Source organism: Oncorhynchus keta, chromosome 37, assembly GCF_023373465.1.
Source record: "Oncorhynchus keta strain PuntledgeMale-10-30-2019 chromosome 37, Oket_V2, whole genome shotgun sequence".
Classification (NCBI taxonomy): Eukaryota; Metazoa; Chordata; class Actinopteri; order Salmoniformes; family Salmonidae; genus Oncorhynchus; species Oncorhynchus keta.
Genome location: NC_068457.1, coordinates 16,765,823 through 16,790,004, shown reverse-complemented (window position 1 = coordinate 16,790,004; position 24,182 = coordinate 16,765,823). Strand labels below are relative to the sequence as shown.

At 49.3% G+C, this 24,182-nt stretch overlaps 2 protein-coding genes across 2 annotated transcripts in view; one reads left to right on the top strand and one right to left on the bottom strand.

Annotated features, from left to right (window-relative positions):
* LOC118376580 (probable ribonuclease ZC3H12C) lies at nucleotides 1-5,076 on the top strand (the record flags this gene model as incomplete). Its single annotated transcript, XM_052498897.1, has 5 exons — nucleotides 1-632; nucleotides 804-943; nucleotides 1,045-1,279; nucleotides 3,040-3,146; nucleotides 3,383-5,076. Coding segments are annotated over 5 exons (2,571 nt in total), but the record flags the coding sequence as incomplete, so codon positions are not given.
* A 2,265-nt stretch (nucleotides 5,077-7,341) lies between these two features.
* Nucleotides 7,342-24,182, bottom strand: part of LOC118370280 (radixin-like) — a 45,086-nt gene continuing 28,245 nt past the window's right edge. The window contains exons 10-14 of the mRNA XM_052499286.1: nucleotides 23,856-24,019; nucleotides 23,072-23,202; nucleotides 11,096-11,349; nucleotides 10,706-10,942; nucleotides 7,342-10,525 (exon numbers count right to left, since the gene is read on the bottom strand). Coding sequence (XP_052355246.1) covers nucleotides 10,361-10,525; nucleotides 10,706-10,942; nucleotides 11,096-11,349; nucleotides 23,072-23,202; nucleotides 23,856-24,019 — 951 coding nt within the window. The 3' untranslated portion in view covers nucleotides 7,342-10,360. The remainder of the gene's footprint in view (nucleotides 10,526-10,705; nucleotides 10,943-11,095; nucleotides 11,350-23,071; nucleotides 23,203-23,855; nucleotides 24,020-24,182) is intronic.

The following is a 24,182-nucleotide window of genomic DNA, read 5'->3' as shown; positions in this document are numbered from 1 at the left end:
CCGGGCGAGGAGGAGGAAGAGGCCTGCGAGGGCAGTTGCAGCTTGTCCACGCCTGGGGGGAAGGAGGGGGAGGTGGTGGGGGAGGAGAGCGCTGGGTTCGACAGTGACCCGGAGCCAGCCCGAAAGAGCACCGGTTCTAACCCGGCTGGAGGAGTGTCCGTATCTGAGCTAGATGGTGTGCCTGTTCCCAACACCCACCAACCTCTATGCAGGACTCCCTGTGTGGACCTGGGGTGCGAGGGGCCTCCTGACCCTCCGTCAGGGGAGCCTTCATCCGGGGAAGCCCTGAGGGAGTACCAGTCCAAGCTGGAGTTTGCTCTGAAGCTGGGCTACGCAGAGGAGCTGGTGCGGCTGGTGCTGGCCAAGCTGGGGCCGTACACGCTCATCAACGACATACTGGGAGAGCTGGTCAAACTGGGCCGTAAGTTCGAGACAAACCAACAGCTGACTGGGTCCACGGCTTCACAGCCCACCCCCTCATCCTCCTGCTCCTCCTCTTCTACCTGTGGGTATGTGGAGGCAGTGGAGGCGCAGCAGGGGAGGACAGACTGCCCCTATCAGACAGACCTCCTCCTGGGGGACAAGGATAACCTGCGGCCCGTCGTCCTGGACGGTAGCAACGTGGCAATGAGGTGAGGGTCTATGGACCATAGACTGTCATCTTGATTACAGAAAACACACAATGCCTATTTCCTCCATTATAGCCCGTTGTAAAGGTAGCTGTGTAACTGTTGTCAAAGTCACCTATATATTGTTGATATGATGTTAGAGCCTGTAAGGTAATTAACATCTGTCTCTGGTAGCCATGGCAATAAGGAGGTGTTCTCCTGCTACGGTATCCAGCTGGCTGTTGATTGGTTTCTGGAGCGAGGTCACCGTGACATCACTGTGTTTGTGCCTTCCTGGAAGAAAGAGCAGTCCCGCCCTGACGCCCTCATCACAGGTAAACACACACACACACCTGAGAGTTCACATACATATGTCAGATGGGCCTCAGTGCTCACTGGATTACACGGTTCTCCAATTCTCTCTCTCTCTCTCTAGACCAGGATATTTTACGTCGTCTGGAGAAGGACAAGATCTTGGTGTTCACTCCGTCTCGTCGAGTCCAGGGTCGCCGGGTGGTCTGCTATGACGACCGTTTCATTGTCAAGCTGGCCTACGAGTCCGACGGCATCATCGTCTCCAACGACAACTACCGCGACCTGGCCAGTGAGAAGCCAGAGTGGAAGAAGTTAATTGACGAGCGGCTGCTCATGTACTCGTTTGTCAACGACAAGTAAGGAAGGAGTGATACGACTCCGGCTTAGCGTCCATATGCTTTAGCCTAGAAGGGGTATGATGTTCATTATGTTAATACTTGGCTGTATAGGATTAAGTATGTTAATCTCGCTCGCTCGCTTCCCCCCTCCCTCGCTCGCCCCCCCCCTCGCTCGCTTCTCCCCCCTCGCTCCTCCCTCACTCCCCCCTCCCCCTCGCTCCCTCCCCCTCCCTCGCTCCCTCCCCCCTCCCTCCCCCCTCCCTCGCTCCCTCCTCGCTCCCTCCCCCTCCCCTCGCTCCCTCCCCCTCCCTCGCTCCCCCTCCCTCCCCTCGCTCCCCCTCCCTCCCTCGCTCCCCCCTCCTCGCTCCTCCCCCTCCCTCCCTCCTCCCCCTCCCTCCCTCGCTCCCCCCCTCGCTCGCTCCTCCCCCCTCCCTCCCTCGCTCCTCCCCCTCCCTCCTCCCCTCCTCCCCCTCGCTCCTCCCCCTCGCTCCTCCCCCCTCCCTCGCGCTCCTCCCCCCTCCCTCGCTCGCTCCTCCCCCTCCCTCCCTCGCTCCTCCCCCTCGCTCCTCCCCCTCCCTCGCTCGCTCCTCCCCCTCCCTCCCTCGCTCCTCCCCCTCCCTCCCCCTCGCTCCTCCCCCCGCTCCTCCCCCCTCCCTCGCTCCTCCCCCCTCCCTCGCTCCTCCCCTCTTCCCCTCGCTCGCTCCCACTCCCTCCCTCGCTCCTCCCCTCTTCCCTCGCTCGCTCCCCCTCCTCGCTCCTCCCCCTCCCTCCCTCCCTCGCTCCTCCCCCTCCCTCCCTCCCTCCCTCGCTCCTCCCCCTCCCTCCCTCCCTCGCTCCTCCCCCTCCCTCGCTCCCTCCCCTCGCTCCTCCCCCCCTCGCTCGCTCCTCCGCCCCTCGCTCCTCCCCTCCCTCGCTCGCTCCCCCCTCCTCCCTCGCTCGCTCCCCCTCCTCCCTCGCTCGCTCCCCCTCCTCCCTCGCTCGCTCCCCCTCCTCCCTCGCTCGCTCCCCCTCCCTCGCTCCTCCCCCTCCCTCCCTCGCTCCTCCCCCTCCCTCCCTCGCTCCTCCCCTCCCTCCCTCCCCCTCCCTCCTCCCCCCCCCCTCCCTCGCTCCTCCCCCTCGCTCCTCCTCCGCCCCTCGCTCCTCCCCCCCCTCGCTCGCTCCTCCCCCCTCCCTCGCTCGCTCCTCCCCCTCCCTCGCTCGCTCCCCCCTCCTCCTCGCTCGCTCCCCCTCCCTCGCTCGCTCCTCCCCCTCCCTCGCTCGCTCCTCTCCCCTCCCTCGCTCGCTCCCCCTCCCTCCCTCGCTCGCTCCCCCCTCCCTCCCTCGCTCGCTCCCCCTCCCTCCCTCGCTCGCTCCCCCTCCCTCCCTCGCTCGCTCCTCCCCCCTCCCTCGCTCGCTCCCCCCTCCCTCGCCCCCCTCGCTCGCTCCCCCTCCCCCCTCGCTCGCTCCTCCCCCCTCCTCGCTCCTCCCCCCTCCTCGCTCGCTCCTCCCCCTCCCTCGCTCGCTCCTCCCCCCTCCCTCGCTCGCTCCTCCCCCCTCCCTCGCTCGCTCCTCCCCCTCCCTCGCTCGCTCCTCCACCCCCCTCCTCGCTCGCTCCTCCACCCCCTCCCTCGCTCGCTCCTCCACCCCCTCCCTCGCTCGCTCCTCCACCCCCTCCACCCCCCTCCTCCACCCTCCACCCTCGCTCCTCCCCCCCCGCCCCTCCCCTCGCTCGCTCCTCCCCCTCCCCTCCCCTCTCTCGCTCCTCCCCCTCCCCTCTCTCGCTCCTCCCTCCCTCCCAGGTTCATGCCTCCTGATGACCCTCTAGGTCGTCATGGTCCCAGTCTGGAGAACTTCCTGAGGAAACGTCCCATCATGCCAGAGCACAAGAAGCAGCCCTGTCCTTACGGTGGGCCCCGCCATTATTATTAACTCTTTAGTACGTTCATCACTTCACCCTCCCTCCCCTCATGATGAAGACTTCTCCCAGTGTTATAATGTGAATGAATCATTTCTTCATCAGCTGGATGATATCCAGCTACTGGTGCTGAAGATGCATTGGGTTGCTACTTTCTAAGTGAACCACTACCACATCACTAGCCTGTGTGCGAACCAGTACCCTAACCTTTCTCCCCCTTTCTTTAGGCAAGAAGTGCACTTACGGCCAGAAGTGTAAGTACTACCACCCGGAGAGGAGTGCCCAGTGCCAGCGCTCGGTGGCAGACGAGCTGCGTGCCAGCGCCAAGACCTCTGCCACCTCTACTAGCGCCAAGGGCCAGTCTGGCGAGGCCGGGCTGGTGAAGAGCCACAGCGTGCCCAACAATGTAGCGATGGGCACCAAGAGAGGTTCTGCCCCCAAAAGGCAGTGTGACCCCAGCATCCGGGCGCTGTCCTACGGCGAGGCAGAGGACAAGCTGAGACACGCTGAGAAATGCAACAGCCTCAGTAGTAGTAGTGGGAGTAGTTGTTGTAGTGGGAGTATTACTCTGTCCCCTGCCCCTGGAGGACCCCCCTCCTCTGCCCTCAGCGACCCCCAGGAACAGCCACCGAGCCTGGGCAGGGACACACCCTACATGACCCTGCCGCACCCCCACCCTGACCCCTACTCCTCCAGCTGTGACCCTCCAGATCTGAGCTACTACTCAGTGACGCCGGCCCACTCTGGCCTGGCAGCACAGAGGAATCCGGAGTCCCGCTTCCCGCTGGACACCGACCTGCGTCTGCTGGGCTCGTCAGACTGTGTCAGCAGCGGATGTGACTCGTACGGAGAGCGAGCCTCCTGTCTGTGCTGCCCAGGCCCTCTGCTGGACAAATACACCCACCATCAGCACCATCAACACAACCGCCTGTACTCTCAACACTCTGCCCCCCTGCTCGAGCCACACCACCCCTCCCCCCACACCTCTGTCCTCTATGGCTATCACCAGAGCCTGGCACGGGGCCACAGCTTCCCCCATGACGAGCCCCCTGACCCCCACCTGAAGCGTCCTCTGTACCCCCTCCCCCCTCCCCTCCAGCACCAGGCCGTAGGCGCCCGCTCCAGCTGCCCTGGAGACTACCCCTCTGTGTCCCAGTCCGGCCCCTACTCTGCTGGCTCCCCTCTGGGCCGCTGCCTGGCCAACACGCGGCTAGAGACCCTGTCAGACTCCCGGCTGTACGAACGCTCTCCGCCGCCCCCCAGGAAAGCCTTCTCCTGGGATCCCTACTGCAGCCAACCCCCTCAGTCCTGCTATGAGACCTACCAGAGTCTACCAGAGACCCACGATGTAGGCTGGGGACACACATCTCCATGGGGACACACATCTCCATGGGGACAGACCACACACTCTTACCACCCCTCTCATCAACCCTACTCCTCTCAGCCCCCTCACCCACCCTACCCCCCTCACCCATCCCACCCGTCCATGCCCCTCCACCACATGCACCAGGAGCCCCCCACCCTGAGCCGGTACGGGGAGGTGCGGGGTAAGGTCTATCTCAACCTGTGTAACATCTTCCCCTCTGAGCTGGTGGGCCGGGTTATGGGGAGGAACCCCCATGTGACGGACGCCCAGCAGCTAGCTGCCGCCATCTTGGCTGAGAAGTCCCAGTCTGGCTACTGAGTCCAGCTAGACTACTACTCTCTCCCTATTCATAACAGTTAGTTGTAGTTTTGACAATATAAGGGTTTGAATTTGTTTGACTGTATATTTGTTTGTGGATAACTTCAGTGTTAATCATGTGCAGGTGAGGATATGCATTGATTTACAAGTCACAGTTTGAAACATTTTAAAAACGAACTGTGGATTCCGAGGGATCTGATTATATTCCTAATCTTCTATTCTATATTTTCTACTCCATTTGGAAACATTCACCCCCTAATTGGCCACCATTTATCAACAGATTCTTGGTTGTTGGGGATGTGTATATCTTCTGTGTTCAATTGGTGTAATTGATTTGTTTCTCTTTTTTTTGCGCCTGTTGTTGTTATGATAGTAGGTGGCTGAGTTAGTCTTCTCAGTTGAGAGAATGTCTTGCAGTAGATCTAGAGGCGGGCACATCAGTGTCTTGTTGTCTAAGTTTTAGTAAGGGACGTCTCTGGCCCCTCGTTTTTGGCTCCAAGCCTGCAGCTGCTACAGACACGGTAGACTCAAGCTCAAACCCCAAGATAATTCCCTTTGGTTGTTTTCCCTGAAGACCTATCCAAAGGGCTCAGAGCACTTGGCTTGATGTAGACAATCTGTTACAGTTACCGGCACAATCCCTGGTAGACAAGAGAACGCTTTTCTTTGTTGATACAATTGGTATCGTTCATTTAGGATTATATACCTGTGTGTATATATATAGTTGCTACTTTCTAAGTGAAAGTAGGTGTGTAATCGATTCATGAAAAGCTGTTTATATGTAGCTGGTGCATTTTAAACTCTAATACTGTATGAGATATTCCAGGAAACATTTTATTATTTTTAGACATGTTTAGGAATATTAATCAAATTAGATACATGAAAATGTGAGCTATTCTGACCTTTTGGGATGGAGAATAGCCTTGGCTGGGTTGAACCCAAGTGGCCAGCTCGGTGAAATGGGGAACTGCTGCGTGAAATATGCAGTGGGTTGGTAAACAATCATTTTGTTATGTAATGAAAAACCTTCTCTCTGGCACCGTGTGTCAGTGAGGGCCCGGACGTGGGCAAAAAGTCATGCCTTTACACGGCATTGTGCTTATGACACATCAAATACTCTGAACCATGTTCAGCAAACTGTTATGCATGTTTTGGTGACACTTTATTTTAATCGACCGTAATAAGTCATCTATAAAGTGTGTTCACCATTTAATAAACATTAGTCTTTTTGCAGACCCTGATCTGAAGTGAGCGCTATTTATACTTTGATGTTGAGTGACCAATGTAATTTCAGCAGTACCTGGTAACACAGGATATTTAAGGAAATATATACATTTGTGTGAGTGTACTGTTTGCAAATGCCATATAAATGGTTTATAACGGACCCTTAAAATAAAGTGTTAGCCGTGTTCTCTCAATTGTATCATATTAGCTTGACAACTCCGTGCCTATCAAATATAGTATTCTTCATTAACAATTGGTTGTCCTTGTTTTGTTGGAAAGGCATAGTCTTGTCAGATGTGATGAGTTGTCACTAATTTCCAGAACACCAGACAGAATTTAATGTACTTAGAATAACATTTACTATATTTCAGATTGGAGTTTTCATTTGATTATAAAAAAACCCCACAAGGCTTCAATCCTCATAATCAAGATTAGAACCTGTGACCTTCTGGTCCCAGTGCCTAGTCCACTACACCAACAGGGGGGAGGGCACCACGCTTGTTTTTTCACATATTTAAAGCTGTTCATTTAGACTGTTAGTTTTGAAATGTGATTAGTATCATTGGGATTTGAACTGGCAACCCTGTGTGTGACACCATTTGACTCACGGGGTTTCATCCATAGAGATAAGAGGACTAATGCCCAAAAGCCTGTTTTAGCATGGGCAACGAGTTTGAAGTCGTCAGCTAGGTGGGACTTCCTATGGGTTAAAGAAGGATCACATAATTCCATCCAGGTCATCAGGAGGGGTCAACCAATTAATTATACTTGTGAGGAAACATTCCATCACCAACCTTGGCTTTATGCAATTTTAAAACACACTCTAGGTGGCAGTGTGCACCCTTTCCATTTGTTTGCCAACTCAGACGTAAATTGACTACTTCAAAATGGAGATGGCCACAATGACGCTGCCCATGGTTCCAAGCTGTTTGAGCAAGTTCAAATAAAAACACCAATTTGATATGCAACAACTCAATGGCAATTATTGCAGTTAACTAAATGGTTAATTGGGCTTTACATTTCCTGATGTGATCAGATGTTAGTGGCAGCTGACCAGATAGGACACTGAGAAAATTCAAATTTTCAGATCAAAAGATGAACTGCTCATTGTATGTTCTTGTTATAACCAAGCATCAAGATGACATTAATTAAACCATGCATGAACAGTATTGTTCGAGGTTTGTCTAAAGAATCACTGATCAACATAACTTTTACTGGTGTCAGAGGTACCAATCATTTAAACCAATACTATATTTGTTAAATATATAAAAAGGCAACTTCATTTTAAACTTTTATTGTGAAACCAATGGACTAAGCTCCACCCGGGCCTTTATCTTACAGAAACGCTAGTATGAACATAAGGAAAAACTGAACCACATACATGACAGCTGGTTCCAACACAGGCATCACTGACACGGCTCTCACTGGAGGTGACACAAGCAGGCTAACAGGCTCAGCCAATGGGAAAAGCCCAACTCAATGCACCCTGCCCTAAATATGGGGGATGCTGGCATGTAGAGTAGTTCTCTTTTCACCTCCAGTGAGCTACTGATGCATGCTGGTAGATAGTTTGATCTTGGAACACGTTACAAAAATAAGTTGGAAGCACAGTTTTTTCACCTGCTATGGCAAATACAACCCCTATATTTGGACACTCACTGGGTTAGCGAAAAGGCAGGTTTGGGTCAAGCCCCTTCAATGTCCTCCAGATTAAAACTCTCAACTTAAACCAGCTGTCTAGTGTAGCATAACAAAAAATACATTCCATCAGTTTAAAATTTGCAATCTGAACACTCCCGTTAATTCAAAACTTACCAGTAACATTTATCCACAATGCTAGAGTTAATATGATTTGCAGTAAGTGAAAAGATCAAGGTCTGAAAATATTTATTGGCCTGTCCTCTATTCCCACTGAACATAACATTGAGGGGGGTTGACCCAAGAGGCTGGGTCCCTCTAATGAGAGCGTATAAATAGGGGGGCACATTCACCTCTAACATCTGCACTGGTCTGTCTCTTCACAGTCCTAAAATGGTGGCACTCTGCCATAGAGTTTCCATCCATCCTGCTGACAGCTGTGGCAGAGAGAGAATGGTGAGCAGATCTGTCCAGCAGCAGAGGAGAAACATGGTCCTATTCTGGCCCCAGTTGACTGTCGGCAGACATGCAGGTCCCGAGTCCAAACAGAGCTTCATGATAACCAGTCAAACCAGCTCCACTACCACAGGACACAGACACCATGTCTACACAGCCTGGGTCACGGACGTTCTCAACCTTACTACTGCACAGTATCAGAACAGTCCACTGCAGACGCACAGCCGTGTCCTCAGGGTTGGAATGGCTTGGCTTGCGTGACCTTTGATCTGTATAATTTAAACTTCAGTAACAGAAGGTATAATCTCAGAGAGACCACCATGTAAAACTAGCTCCAAACTTAATCATTTTTTCATCAATTGTCTCCACTAGTGACACTTCAATGTGTCATCGCTTTAAAGTACACCTGGCACAAAAATAGCACTCATTTCAGTTGAAACGTTAACCAATAAAGCTACATCGCCTCCTAGTCTGAATTTGTCAAGCCAGTCAAAACTTAATCTGTGGGAGGGGATCTGAGACCGAGTGTTTGTTTGGTCAGTCACCATGGTTACAGTATTGAGGTAGAGATCTGTCCTCTGATGAGGACTAACATTTTCATGGGCTCTTCAGCCAGAAAGACCATGGTTTGCCTCTTCAAAAAGTCACTACTATGCAGACAGACAATACTGGCACTCTCACAGCACTTAAGCATCTCAGTCTTTTCCAGGCCTTTGTGAGCTGGTAGGCAGAGGGAACCATCTTTGGTGACTGGACATGAAACATTAGGAGTCAGCTCACAGGATCTAAACTAACAGCTTTCGCTCTCTCGCACACACACACCTCACCAATTAGCTTATCTCCATCATACTATCAGCTTATCTCAGACCAAATGTGTTTCACAACATTATTTATCCTTGAGCACCAAATCAAATGTCACTATATTCTACAACCGTATCACGTGAAATCATTGGCTTCCCATTGGAGACCAGTCTTTCATTCATCAAGACTCACGCCTCTCCTCAAGACTGGTGTAGTGGCTTTGCACTGATGCTCAGAGTCTAGATGGTACGGCCGTTCAACAAAATGACTTCCCTTTGATATTTTAAGTAGAAATGGTGAATCAATAGACATTTTAAAAGCCTGTTCTTTTCAAATGAAGTGCCCTTTAATATAGACCACATGGTAAATTCAATAAATCAGATTTTTATATGAATAAAGACTTAGTGGCAAAATTCAGCATTCGCCTCCCAAGAAGATTTTAACCCAGTTAACAATTTCTCCAGGTTTTCACCACCATTGTTAAGCAATAGTTATTTTGTTGCTTTGACGAAGACATTTCTGAAGACTTTATTTCATGTGATTAGTGATTCAGTTTAAGGTTACAAAAAAACCTGTTCTCTCATTTTAAGGTCAACCCTGTTACGACAACTGAACTCACTTTACTATGGTGAAACTATTCATTTCTTAATGTATTTTTCTCCAAAAGAAAACATTGAATATCTAATAGTCAAATCATAGTGTAAAAGCAGGAGAGCTGGTTCTACTCTTTTTGGCCATTTTGTGGTAGGAGACTGAGTGGGTGGAGCACAACAAGTCAACCCTGTTACTCATAGGCTCATATCTTTGAAAACAATTCAATGCTTTGAAAATTGTTCACAACATACCTGAATGGATCGATCCCCTAACTAACAAGCCTCTACCAGCCTCGGACCAATCTACCGTCAAAGTTATCAATGAGAACAGAGAACTTAACAAACAGAGCTTCAATAAAACGTGTTATAACCATAGATCAGAACAAAAGCAAAAAGGTTTGAAAGTACCAGACAGCATCAATACGTTCAACTGAAGACAAGAGTCAGTAATACTAAAGCATTGCATACTAGATTTCTGGCAAGAACAACAAAGCTTTCCATACCCCTGTTCGCTTAAAAATCTAATCTTTCCCATTTTGGTTTTTCTTGCGTCTCCACACTAGATATTTGAAAGCAAAGCACAGACACATCCTTTGCAATACAAGGAGAATACCACTTTTGGAATGGTGCAAAGCGTTGCTTGCGCCCGATTCCTGATGGAGATGCGGGCAGAGCTTTGGCAAAGTTTGAGGCGGTGGCGGCCGTGCCCTCTGGAACCTTTGCGGTTATGGGTACGGGGTAAAGGGTGAGTGTAGGAGGGACAGCGAAAAGCGAGTCGCCAACGAACGGATGGGGGAACCCAGAACAGATCACATGGACTCAAACTCGTCGATGCGCTGCTTGGTGTTGCCCAGGCGGATCTGACGTAGGGTCTTGTACTTGTCTCTCCCGGCCTTCACGTTCTCCGCGTGAAGCATGTCATTCTGGGTCTTCATGGTATCGTCTATGGCTTCAGCCAGCTCCGAGCTCAACACCTGGAGGAGAGAAAGGGAGAGGGTAGAGAGAGGTGGAGAACGGGGGTGGGGGGGTAGAGAGAGGGTTGATTGATTGAAACCTCTCACTGACAGTTAACGCCATCAAGCAACTAAAGAAGGCCCTTTAAGGGGAGGTCTTCAGGTCTTGGGGTTAAAGGTTAGAGGTCAGAGGGGACCGACCTGCAGCTGTTTCTTGAGGCGCTCGTTCTTCTGGGCCTCGGTGACGCGCTCCTCCTCGCTGCGCAGGTCCAGGGCACTCACGCCCTCCAGGGAGAGCTCGGCGGCATCCTCGGCGTGGTTCTCGTCCTGCTCCTCGTGCTCGCTCTCCGTGGAGCCGCCCGCTGGCGTCGACGGGATCGTCATCACAGTCTTCAGTTCCTCCTTGGTCTTCTCCAGGTCGTCCTGGGCTGAGATGGCCTGGGGAGAAGGGGAGGGCTGGCGAGTTATGGGACTTATTCAGGAAGGTGCAACGTTATAGAACATTTCAGTACAACCTACAACTGACTGATTCTATACAGTGTAGTCTATTTTGTAACCAGGACACAGTGTAGAACGTAGGGAGGTGGTTACCTTCTGCTGCCATTCAGTGGCCTCCTCTTCCTTTTTCCTCTTGGCTTCCTCCAACAGGGCTATTTTGGCGGTGAACTCGCCCAGCTCAGCGGCCAGTTGTTCCTGGTTCTTCATCTGGTCAGCGGCCTGCCTGGCCAGCTCCGCCTTGGCCTCCTCCGCTGCCTGTCTCTCCCTCTCCAGCCTCTCCGCCTCCTCCCTGGCTCTCTTCCTCTCCTGCTCCAGCTCCAGGGCCTTGCGTGTCTGCTGTTCCAACTCTGTGACCATGAACAAAATACACAAAGTCCGTTAGCCAGTCTCAAAAAAATAACCCTTTTCGCTGTTCGTCTTCCTCAAACCATGTCCAGCAGCACCCACAATTTTTACAATGTGACCAATGGGATGCTCGGTCAGCCATGATCTCACAAAAATTGTGATTGACTTTAAGAACAACAACAAAACAACCTATAAACAGTGAGAGAGGACCCACACACAACAGTAATAACAGTATGAAAAGAAAACAACATGGATGTCTCAACACACCACCAAGTCAGTCTATACCACTGGAACACAATGTGGATGTCTCTCTCTCAACACACCACCAAGTCAGTCTATACCACTGGAACACAATGTGGATGTCTCTCTCTCAACACACCACCAAGTCAGTCTATACCACTGGAACACAATGTGGATGTCTCTCTCTCAACACACCACCAAGTCAGTCTATACCACTGGAACACAATGTGGATGTCTCTCAACACACCACCAAGTCAGTCTATACCACTGGAACACAATGTGGATGTCTCCCTCAACACATCGCCCAAGTCAGTCTATACCACTGGAACACAATGTGGATGTCTCTCTCTCTCAACACACCACCAAGTCAGTCTATACCACTGGAACACAATGTGGATGCCTCCCTCTCTCTCAACACACCACCAAGTCAGTCTATACCACTGGAACACAATGTGGATGTCTCCCTCAACACATCGCCCAAGTCAGTCTATACCACTGGAACACAATGTGGATGTCTCTCTCTCAACACACCACCAAGTCAGTCTATACCACTGGAACACAATGTGGATGTCTCTCTCTCAACACACCACCAAGTCAGTCTATACCACTGGAACACAATGTGGATGTCTCTCTCTCTCAACACACCACCAAGTCAGTCTATACCACTGGAACACAATGTGGATGTCTCTCTCTCAACACACCACCAAGTCAGTCTATACCACTGGAACACAATGTGGATGTCTCTCTCTCAACACACCACCAAGTCAGTCTATACCAATGGAACACAATGTGGATGTCTCTCTCTCAACACACCACCAAGTCAGTCTATACCACTGGAACACAATGTGGATGTCTCTCTCTCAACACACCACCAAGTCAGTCTATACCAATGGAACACAATGTGGATGTCTCTCTCTCAACACACCACCAAGTCAGTCTATACCACTGGAACACAATGTGGATGTCTCTCTCTCTCAACACACCACCAAGTCAGTCTATACCAATGGAACACAATGTGGATGTCTCTCTCTCAACACACCACCAAGTCAGTCTATACCAATGGAACACAATGTGGATGTCTCTCTCTCTCAACACACCACCAAGTCAGTCTATACCACTGGAACACAATGTGGATGTCTCTCTCTCAACACACCACCAAGTCAGTCTATACCACTGGAACACAATGTGGATGTCTCTCAACACACCACCAAGTCAGTCTATACCACTGGAACACAATGTGGATGTCTTTCTCTCAACACACCACCAAGTCAGTCTATACCACTGGAACACAATGTGGATGTCTCTCAACACACCACCAAGTCAGTCTATACCACTGGAACACAATGTGGATGTCTCTCTCTCAACACACCACCAAGTCAGTCTATACCAATGGAACACAATGTGGATGTCTCTCAACACACCACCAAGTCAGTCTATACCACTGGAACACAATGTGGATGTCTTTCAACACACCACCAAGTCAGTCTATACCACTGGAACACAATGTGGATGTCTCTCAACACACCACCAAGTCAGTCTATACCACTGGAACACAATGTGGATGTCTCTCTCAACACACCACCAAGTCAGTCTATACCACTGGAACACAATGTGGATGTCTCTCTCTCAACACACCACCAAGTCAGTCTATACCACTGGAACACAATGTGGATGTCTCAACACACCACCAAGTCAGTCTATACCACTGGAACACAATGTGGATGTCTCTCTCTCAACACACCACCAAGTCAGTCTATACCACTGGAACACAATGTGGATGTCTCTCTCAACACACCACCAAGTCAGTCTATACCACTGGAACACAATGTGGATGTCTCTCTCTCAACACACCACCAAGTCAGTCTATACCACTGGAACACAATGTGGATGTCTCTCTCTCAACACACCACCAAGTCAGTCTATACCACTGGAACACAATGTGGATGTCTCTCTCTCAACACACCACCAAGTCAGTCTATACCACTGGAACTCAATGTGGATGTCTCTCTCAACACATCACCAAGTCAGTCTATACCACTGGAACGCAACGTGGATGTCTCTCTCAACACATCACCAAGTCAGTCTATACCACTGGAACGCAACGTGGATGTCTCTCAACACATCACCAAGTCAGTCTATACCACTGGAACGCAACGTGATGTCTCTCAACACACCACCAAGTCAGTCTATACCACTGGAACACAGTGTGGATGTCTCTCTCTCTCTCAACACACCACCAAGTCAGTCTATACCACTGGAACACAACGTGGATGTCTCTCTCTCAACACACCACCAAGTCAGTCTATACCACTGGAACACAATGTGGATGTCTCTCTCAACACATCGCCCAAGTCAGTCTATACCACTGGAACACAATGTGGATGTCTCTCTCCACACATTGCCCAAGTCAGTCTATACCACTGGAACACAATGTGGATGTCTCTTTCTCAACACACCACCAAGTCAGTCTATACCACTGGAACACAATGTGGATGTCTCTCTCTCAACACACCACCAAGTCAGTCTATACCACTGGAACACAACATGGATGTCTCTCTCAACACATCGCCCAAGTCAGTCTATACCACTGGAACACAACATGGATGTCTCTCTCAACACATCGCCCAAGTCAGTCTATACCACTGGAACACAACATGGATGTCTCTCTCAAAACATCGCCCAAGTCAGTCTATACCACTGGAACACAACATGGATGTCTCTCTCAACACACCACCAAGTCAGTCTATACCACTGGAACACAATGTGGATGTCTCTCTCTCAACACACCACCAAGTCAGTCTATACCACTGGAACACAATGTGGATGTCTCTCTCTCTCAACACACCACCAAGTCAGTCTATACCACTGGAACACAATGTGGATGTCTCCCTCTCTCTCTCAACACACCACCAAGTCAGTCTATACCACTGGAACACAATGTGGATGTCTCTCTCTCTCTCAACACATCACCCAAGTCAGTCTATACCACTGGAACACAATGTGGATGTCTACCTCTCTCAACACACCACCAAGTCAGTCTATACCACTGGAACACAATGTGGATGTCTCCCTCTCTCAACACATCGCCCAAGTCAGTCTATACCACTGGAACACAATGTCGATGCCTCCCTCTCTCTCAACACACCACCAAGTCAGTCTATACCACTGGAACACAATGTGGATGTCTCCCTCTCTCTCTCAACACACCAAGTCAGTCTATACCACTGGAACACAACGTGTATGTCTCTCTCTCTCAACACACCACCAAGTCAGTCTATACCACTGGAACACAATGTGGATGTCTCCCTCTCTCAACACACCACCAAGTCAGTCTATACCACTGGAACACAATGTGGATGTCTCCCTCTCTCAACACATCGCCCAAGTCAGTCTATACCACTGGAACACAATGTCGATGCCTCCCTCTCTCTCAACACACCACCAAGTCAGTCTATACCACTGGAACACAATGTGGATGTCTCCCTCTCTCTCTCAACACACCAAGTCAGTCTATACCACGAACACAACGTGGATGTCTCCCTCTCTCAACACACCACCAAGTCAGTCTATACCACTGGAACACAATGTGGATGTCTCTCTCTCAACACACCACCAAGTCAGTCTATACCACTGGAACACAATGTGGATGTCTCTCTCTCAACACACCACCAAGTCAGTCTATACCAATGGAACACAATGTGGATGTCTCTCTCTCAACACACCACCAAGTCAGTCTATACCACTGGAACACAATGTGGATGTCTCTCTCTCTCAACACACCACCAAGTCAGTCTATACCAATGGAACACAATGTGGATGTCTCTCTCTCAACACACCACCAAGTCAGTCTATACCAATGGAACACAATGTGGATGTCTCTCTCTCTCAACACACCACCAAGTCAGTCTATACCACTGGAACACAATGTGGATGTCTCTCTCTCAACACACCACCAAGTCAGTCTATACCACTGGAACACAATGTGGATGTCTCTCAACACACCACCAAGTCAGTCTATACCACTGGAACACAATGTGGATGTCTTTCTCTCAACACACCACCAAGTCAGTCTATACCACTGGAACACAATGTGGATGTCTCTCAACACACCACCAAGTCAGTCTATACCACTGGAACACAATGTGGATGTCTCTCTCTCAACACACCACCAAGTCAGTCTATACCAATGGAACACAATGTGGATGTCTCTCAACACACCACCAAGTCAGTCTATACCACTGGAACACAATGTGGATGTCTTTCAACACACCACCAAGTCAGTCTATACCACTGGAACACAATGTGGATGTCTCTCAACACACCACCAAGTCAGTCTATACCACTGGAACACAATGTGGATGTCTCTCTCAACACACCACCAAGTCAGTCTATACCACTGGAACACAATGTGGATGTCTCTCTCTCAACACACCACCAAGTCAGTCTATACCACTGGAACACAATGTGGATGTCTCAACACACCACCAAGTCAGTCTATACCACTGGAACACAATGTGGATGTCTCTCTCTCAACACACCACCAAGTCAGTCTATACCACTGGAACACAATGTGGATGTCTCTCTCAACACACCACCAAGTCAGTCTATACCACTGGAACACAATGTGGATGTCTCTCTCTCAACACACCACCAAGTCAGTCTATACCACTGGAACACAATGTGGATGTCTCTCTCTCAACACACCACCAAGTCAGTCTATACCACTGGAACACAATGTGGATGTCTCTCTCTCAACACACCACCAAGTCAGTCTATACCACTGGAACTCAATGTGGATGTCTCTCTCAACACATCACCAAGTCAGTCTATACCACTGGAACGCAACGTGGATGTCTCTCTCAACACATCACCAAGTCAGTCTATACCACTGGAACGCAACGTGGATGTCTCTCAACACATCACCAAGTCAGTCTATACCACTGGAACGCAACGTGGATGTCTCTCAACACACCACCAAGTCAGTCTATACCACTGGAACACAGTGTGGATGTCTCTCTCTCTCTCTCAACACACCACCAAGTCAGTCTATACCACTGGAACACAACGTGGATGTCTCTCTCTCAACACACCACCAAGTCAGTCTATACCACTGGAACACAATGTGGATGTCTCTCTCAACACATCGCCCAAGTCAGTCTATACCACTGGAACACAATGTGGATGTCTCTCTCCACACATTGCCCAAGTCAGTCTATACCACTGGAACACAATGTGGATGTCTCTCTCTCAACACACCACCAAGTCAGTCTATACCACTGGAACACAATGTGGATGTTTCTCTCTCAACACACCACCAAGTCAGTCTATACCACTGGAACACAACATGGATGTCTCTCTCAACACATCGCCCAAGTCAGTCTATACCACTGGAACACAACATGGATGTCTCTCTCAACACATCGCCCAAGTCAGTCTATACCACTGGAACACAACATGGATGTCTCTCTCAAAACATCGCCCAAGTCAGTCTATACCACTGGAACACAACATGGATGTCTCTCTCAACACACCACCAAGTCAGTCTATACCACTGGAACACAATGTGGATGTCTCTCTCTCAACACACCACCAAGTCAGTCTATACCACTGGAACACAATGTGGATGTCTCTCTCTCAACACACCACCAAGTCAGTCTATACCACTGGAACACAATGTGGATGTCTCCCTCTCTCTCTCAACACACCACCAAGTCAGTCTATACCACTGGAACACAATGTGGATGTCTCTCTCTCTCTCAACACATCACCCAAGTCAGTCTATACCACTGGAACACAATGTGGATGTCTACCTCTCTCAACACACCACCAAGTCAGTCTATACCACTGGAACACAATGTGGATGTCTCCCTCTCTCAACACATCGCCCAAGTCAGTCTATACCACTGGAACACAATGTCGATGCCTCCCTCTCTCTCAACACACCACCAAGTCAGTCTATACCACTGGAACACAATGTGGATGTCTCCCTCTCTCTCTCAACACACCAAGTCAGTCTATACCACTGGAACACAACGTGTATGTCTCTCTCTCTCAACACACCACCAAGTCAGTCTATACCACTGGAACACAATGTGGATGTCTCCCTCTCTCAACACACCACCAAGTCAGTCTATACCACTGGAACACAATGTGGATGTCTCCCTCTCTCAACACATCGCCCAAGTCAGTCTATACCACTGGAACACAATGTCGATGCCTCCCTCTCTCTCAACACACCACCAAGTCAGTCTATACCACTGGAACACAATGTGGATGTCTCCCTCTCTCTCTCAACACACCAAGTCAGTCTATACCACGAACACAACGTGGATGTCTCCCTCTCTCAACACACCACCAAGTCAGTCTATACCACTGGAACTCAATGTGGATGTCTCTCTCAACACATCACCAAGTCAGTCTATACCACTGGAACGCAACGTGGATGTCTCTCTCAACACATCACCAAGTCAGTCTATACCACTGGAACGCAACGTGGATGTCTCTCAACACATCACCAAGTCAGTCTATACCACTGGAACGCAACGTGGATGTCTCTCAACACACCACCAAGTCAGTCTATACCACTGGAACACAGTGTGGATGTCTCTCTCTCTCTCAACACACCACCAAGTCAGTCTATACCACTGGAACACAACGTGGATGTCTCTCTCTCAACACACCACCAAGTCAGTCTATACCACTGGAACACAATGTGGATGTCTCTCTCCACACATTGCCCAAGTCAGTCTATACCACTGGAACACAATGTGGATGTCTCTCTCTCAACACACCACCAAGTCAGTCTATACCACTGGAACACAATGTGGATGTCTCTCTCTCAACACACCACCAAGTCAGTCTACACCACTGGAACACAACATGGATGTCTCTCTCAACACATCGCCCAAGTCAGTCTATACCACTGGAACACAACATGGATGTCTCTCTCAACACATCGCCCAAGTCAGTCTATACCACTGGAACACAACATGGATGTCTCTCTCAAAACATCGCCCAAGTCAGTCTATACCACTGGAACACAACATGGATGTCTCTCTCAACACACCACCAAGTCAGTCTATACCACTGGAACACAATGTGGATGTCTCTCTCTCAACACACCACCAAGTCAGTCTATACCACTGGAACACAATGTGGATGTCTCTCTCTCTCAACACACCACCAAGTCAGTCTATACCACTGGAACACAATGTGGATGTCTCCCTCTCTCTCTCAACACACCACCAAGTCAGTCTATACCACTGGAACACAATGTGGATGTCTCTCTCTCTCAACACATCACCCAAGTCAGTCTATACCACTGGAACACAATGTGGATGTCTACCTCTCTCAACACACCACCAAGTCAGTCTATACCACTGGAACACAATGTGGATGTCTCCCTCTCTCAACACATCGCCCAAGTCAGTCTATACCACTGGAACACAATGTCGGTGTCCCCCTCTCTCTCAACACACCACCAAGTCAGTCTATACCACTGGAACACAATGTGGATGTCTCCCTCTCTCTCTCAACACACCAAGTCAGTCTATACCACTGGAACACAACGTGTATGTCTCTCTCTCAACACACCACCAAGTCAGTCTATACCACTGGAACACAATGTGGATGTCTCCTCTCTCAACACACCACCAAGTCAGTCTATACCACTGGAACACAATGTGGATGTCTCCCTCTCTCAACACACCACCAAGTCAGTCTATACCACTGGAACACAATGTCGATGCCTCCCTCTCTCTCAACACACCACCAAGTCAGTCTATACCACTGGAACACAATGTGGATGTCTCCCTCTCTCTCTCAACACACCAAGTCAGTCTATACCACGAACACAACGTGGATGTCTCCCTCTCTCAACACACCACCAAGTCAGTCTATACCACTGGAACACAATGTGGATGTCTCCCTCTCTCAACACACCACCAAGTCAGTCTATACCACTGGAACACAATGTGGATGTCTCCCTCTCTCAACACATCGCCCAAGTCAGTCTATACCACTGGAACACAATGTCGATGCCTCCCTCTCTCTCAACACACCACCAAGTCAGTCTATACCACTGGAACACAATGTGGATGTCTCCTCTCTCAACACACCAAGTCAGTCTATACCACTGGAACACAACGTGATGTCTCCCTCTCTCTCAACACACCAAGTCAGTCTATACCACTGGAACACAATGTGGATGTCTCCTCTCTCAACACACCACCAAGTCAGTCTATACCACTGGAACACAATGTGGATGCCTCCCTCTCTCTCAACACACCACCAAGTCAGTCTATACCACTGGAACACAATGTGGATGTCTCCCTCAACACATCGCCCAAGTCAGTCTATACCACTGGAACACAATGTGGATGTCTCTCTCTCAACACACCACCAAGTCAGTCTATACCACTGGAACACAATGTGGATGTCTGTCTCTCTCAACACACCACCAAGTCAGTCTATACCACTGGAACACAATGTGGATGTCTCTCTCTCAACACACCACCAAGTCAGTCTATACCACTGGAACACAATGTGGATGTCTCCCTCTCTCAACACACCACCAAGTCAGTCTATACCACTGGAACACAATGTGGATGTCTCCCTCTCTCAACACACCACCAAGTCAGTCTATACCACTGGAACACAATGTGGATGTCTCCCTCTCTCAACACATCGCCCAAGTCAGTCTATACCACTGGAACACAATGTCGATGCCTCCCTCTCTCTCAACACACCACCAAGTCAGTCTATACCACTGGAACACAATGTGGATGTCTCCCTCTCTCAACACACCAAGTCAGTCTATACCACTGGAACACAACGTGGATGTCTCCCTCTCTCTCTCAACACACCAAGTCAGTCTATACCACTGGAACACAATGTGGATGTCTCCCTCTCTCAACACACCACCAAGTCAGTCTATACCACTGGAACACAATGTGGATGCCTCCCTCTCTCTCAACACACCACCAAGTCAGTCTATACCACTGGAACACAATGTGGATGTCTCCCTCAACACATCGCCCAAGTCAGTCTATACCACTGGAACACAATGTGGATGTCTCTCTCTCAACACACCACCAAGTCAGTCTATACCACTGGAACACAATGTGGATGTCTGTCTCTCTCAACACACCACCAAGTCAGTCTATACCACTGGAACACAATGTGGATGTCTCTCTCTCAACACACCACCAAGTCAGTCTATACCACTGGAACACAATGTGGATGTCTGTCTCTCTCACCACACCACCAAGTCAGTCTATACCACTGGAACACAATGTGGATGTCTCTCAACACACCACCAAGTCAGTCTATACCACTGGAACACAATGTGGATGTCTCCCTCTCTCAACACACCAGCAAGTCAGTCTATACCACTGGAACACAATGTGGATGTCTCTCTCTCAACACACCACCAAGTCAGTCTATACCACTGGAACACAATGTGGATGTCTCTCTCGCTCAACACATCGCCCAAGTCAGTCTATACCACTGGAACACAATGTGGATGTCTCTCTCAACACATCGCCCAAGTCAGTCTATACCACTGGAACACAATGTGGATGTCTCTCTCAACACACCACCAAGTCAGTCTATACCACTGGAACACAATGTGGATGTCTCTCAACACACCACCAAGTCAGTCTATACCACTGGAACACAATGTGGATGTCTCCCTCTCTCAACACACCAGCAAGTCAGTCTATACCACTGGAACACAATGTGGATGTCTCTCTCTCAACACACCACCAAGTCAGTCTATACCACTGGAACACAATGTGGATGTCTCTCTCAACACACCACCAAGTCAGTCTATATCACTGGAACACAATGTGGATGTCTGTCTCTCTCAACACACCACCAAGTCAGTCTATACCACTGGAACACAATGTGGATGTCTCTCAACACACCACCCAAGTCTATAAGATCAGATGGTAGTGTTGGGAGGAGGAGGTTAAAAGAAGTGTTTCTGAGTGGACTTAATGTTTACTTGGTGCTGAGAACAGTCCTATAAGAAGTAAGAGATAATAATATAATAAGAGTTTAGTACCGCGGTGCAGTGAGGACCAGTCTAGAAGGTTAGGGTCAGGTCCCATTGGCATACTGACTGACACTGACCAACCAACAGCCCCATGTAGAGCCCACATATCAACACCACGAAAACCCTCCAGGTGACGCCAGAGACAGGTTTACCTAGCATTTACAACATTGCAACATTTGCACCTGATATTGCCCTGGGTCAATATAGATTTGAAATACAAAGTAAATATATAATTCCCCTATGGCAAATAAGAGGTGCAGATATTGCATGAATGCTGAATGAATGTGGTATTATAGAGTGTCTACACTTGTACAGAGACAGGAGGAAAGTTAGAGGGTTGAACTTCAGGGGAGCTGTGGGAAGACAGGAGGGAATTTAGAGAGATGAACTTCTGGGGAGCTGTGGGAAGACAGGAGGAAAGTTAGAGAGATTAACTTCTGGGGAGCTGTGGGAAGACAGGAGGGAATTTAGAGAGATGAACTTCTGGGGAGCTGTGGGAAGACAGGAGGGAATTTAGAGAGATGAACTTCTGGGGAGCTGTGGGAAGACAGGAGGAAAGTTAGAGAGATTAACTTCTGGGGAGCTGTGGGAAGACAGGAGGGAATTTAGAGAGATGAACTTCTGGGGAGCTGTGGGAAGACAGGAGGGAATTTAGAGAGATGAACTTCTGGGGAGCTGTGGGAAGACAGGAGGAAAGTTAGAGGGTTGAACTTCTGGGGAGCTGTGGGAAGACAGGAGGAAAGTTAGAGGGTTGAACTTCTGGGGAGCTGTGGGAAGACAGGAGGAAAGTTAGAGAGATGAACTTCTGGGGAGCTGTGGGAAGACAGGAGGAAAGTTAGAGGGTTGAACTTCTGGGGAGCTGTGGGAAGACAGGAGGAAAGTTAGAGAGATGAACTTCTGGGGAGCTGTGGGAAGACAGGAGGAAAGTTAGAGAGATTAACTTCTGGGGAGCTGTGGGAAGACAGGAGGAAAGTTAGAGATGAACTTCTGGGGAGCTGTGGGAAGACAGGAGGAAAGTTAGAGATGAACTTCTGGGGAGCTGTGGGAAGACAGGAGGAAAGTTAGAGAGATTAACTTCTGGGGAGCTGTGGGAAGACAGGAGGAAAGTTAGAGAGATGAACTTCTGGGGAGCTGTGGGAAGACAGGAGGAAAGTTAGAGAGATTAACTTCTGGGGAGCTGTGGGAAGACAGGAGGAAAGTTAGAGATGAACTTCTGGGGAGCTGTGGGAAGACAGGAGGAAAGTTAGAGATGAACTTCAGGGGAGCTGTGGGAAGACAGGAGGAACGTTAGAGGGTTGAACTTCTGGGGAGCTGTGGGAAGACAGGAGGAAAGTTAGAGGGTTGAACCTCTGGGGAGCTGTGGGAAGACAGGAGGAAAGTTAGAGGGTTGAACCTCTGGGGAGCTGTGGGAAGAGGCTGACTGGTACCTTCCTGGGCCCTCATCGTCTGGTCCTCGATCAGCCTCAGTCTCTCCATCAGTTCGTCCTTCTCTCGCTCTATTCTCTCCTTCTCTTTCTCTGCGTGCTCTCGTTTCTTCTTCTCGTTCTCCAGCTGGGCTCTGTCAGGAATTGATGAAGGGATATCTCATCTATCCGCTAGGAAACCCTTGCAACGAAGCACTATATAGTTGTGCTTTTCATCGTCACCTTAAGTGATTTTGTATCTTATTAAAGTGTACAGTAATATCCAGGGTATCAAACTAACATGTCAATGTATTGTACATGATGTCTTGTTAATGTCTATGTAATATCAACATTCTGGATATTATTGACTTTTATTGATATTATAAAATATTCTGAAAAGGTGGTGTTGTTTGCTAGAAAGGTTCAAATATACAGCATACCTGCTATGGAATGTCTCTACATAGGCTTTCATTTCTGTCAACATATAGCTATGACGATGAAAGTAAAGTAAATATCCTTGATAGCAATTTATATACAGTCTAATACTGCCCTCTAGTGGTGCTGATCCAGGGTATTGTCAGACGGTGTGTGTCTGCGTTAGTGTGCGTCTCTATGTGCTCCTGTGTGTCTGCGTTAGTATATATGCCATTTAGCAGACGCTTTTATCCAAAGCGACTTACAGTCATGTGTGCATACATTCTACGTATGGGTGGTCCCGGGGATCGAACCCACTACCCTGGCGTTACAAGCGCCATGCTCTACCAACTGAGCTACAGAATGGCTGTGTGTCCATGTGCTCCTCCTGTACCTCTCCTGCTGTTTGTGGTGTTTCTCCTCCCTGGCCTGGGCCTTCATCTGTTGCACCTCGATGGTGTCAGGCTTCCTCCTCCTCATGTACAGCTCGTGGTTCCCCATACACAGAGCCAGGATCCGCTTGTTGATCCGCAAACGTGGCGCGTAGAACACAAAGTCCTATAGGGACACATGAGACCCGAATTTAGGGGAAACCGTTAGGATGACTAGATAGACCATGAGATTACCATGTTTGACAACAGAGAATATGATGAACTCTTTAGAGTATAATTCACTACTACTTATTAAAGTGTTCTGGAAAAGGGATCTGTGCCTCCACATC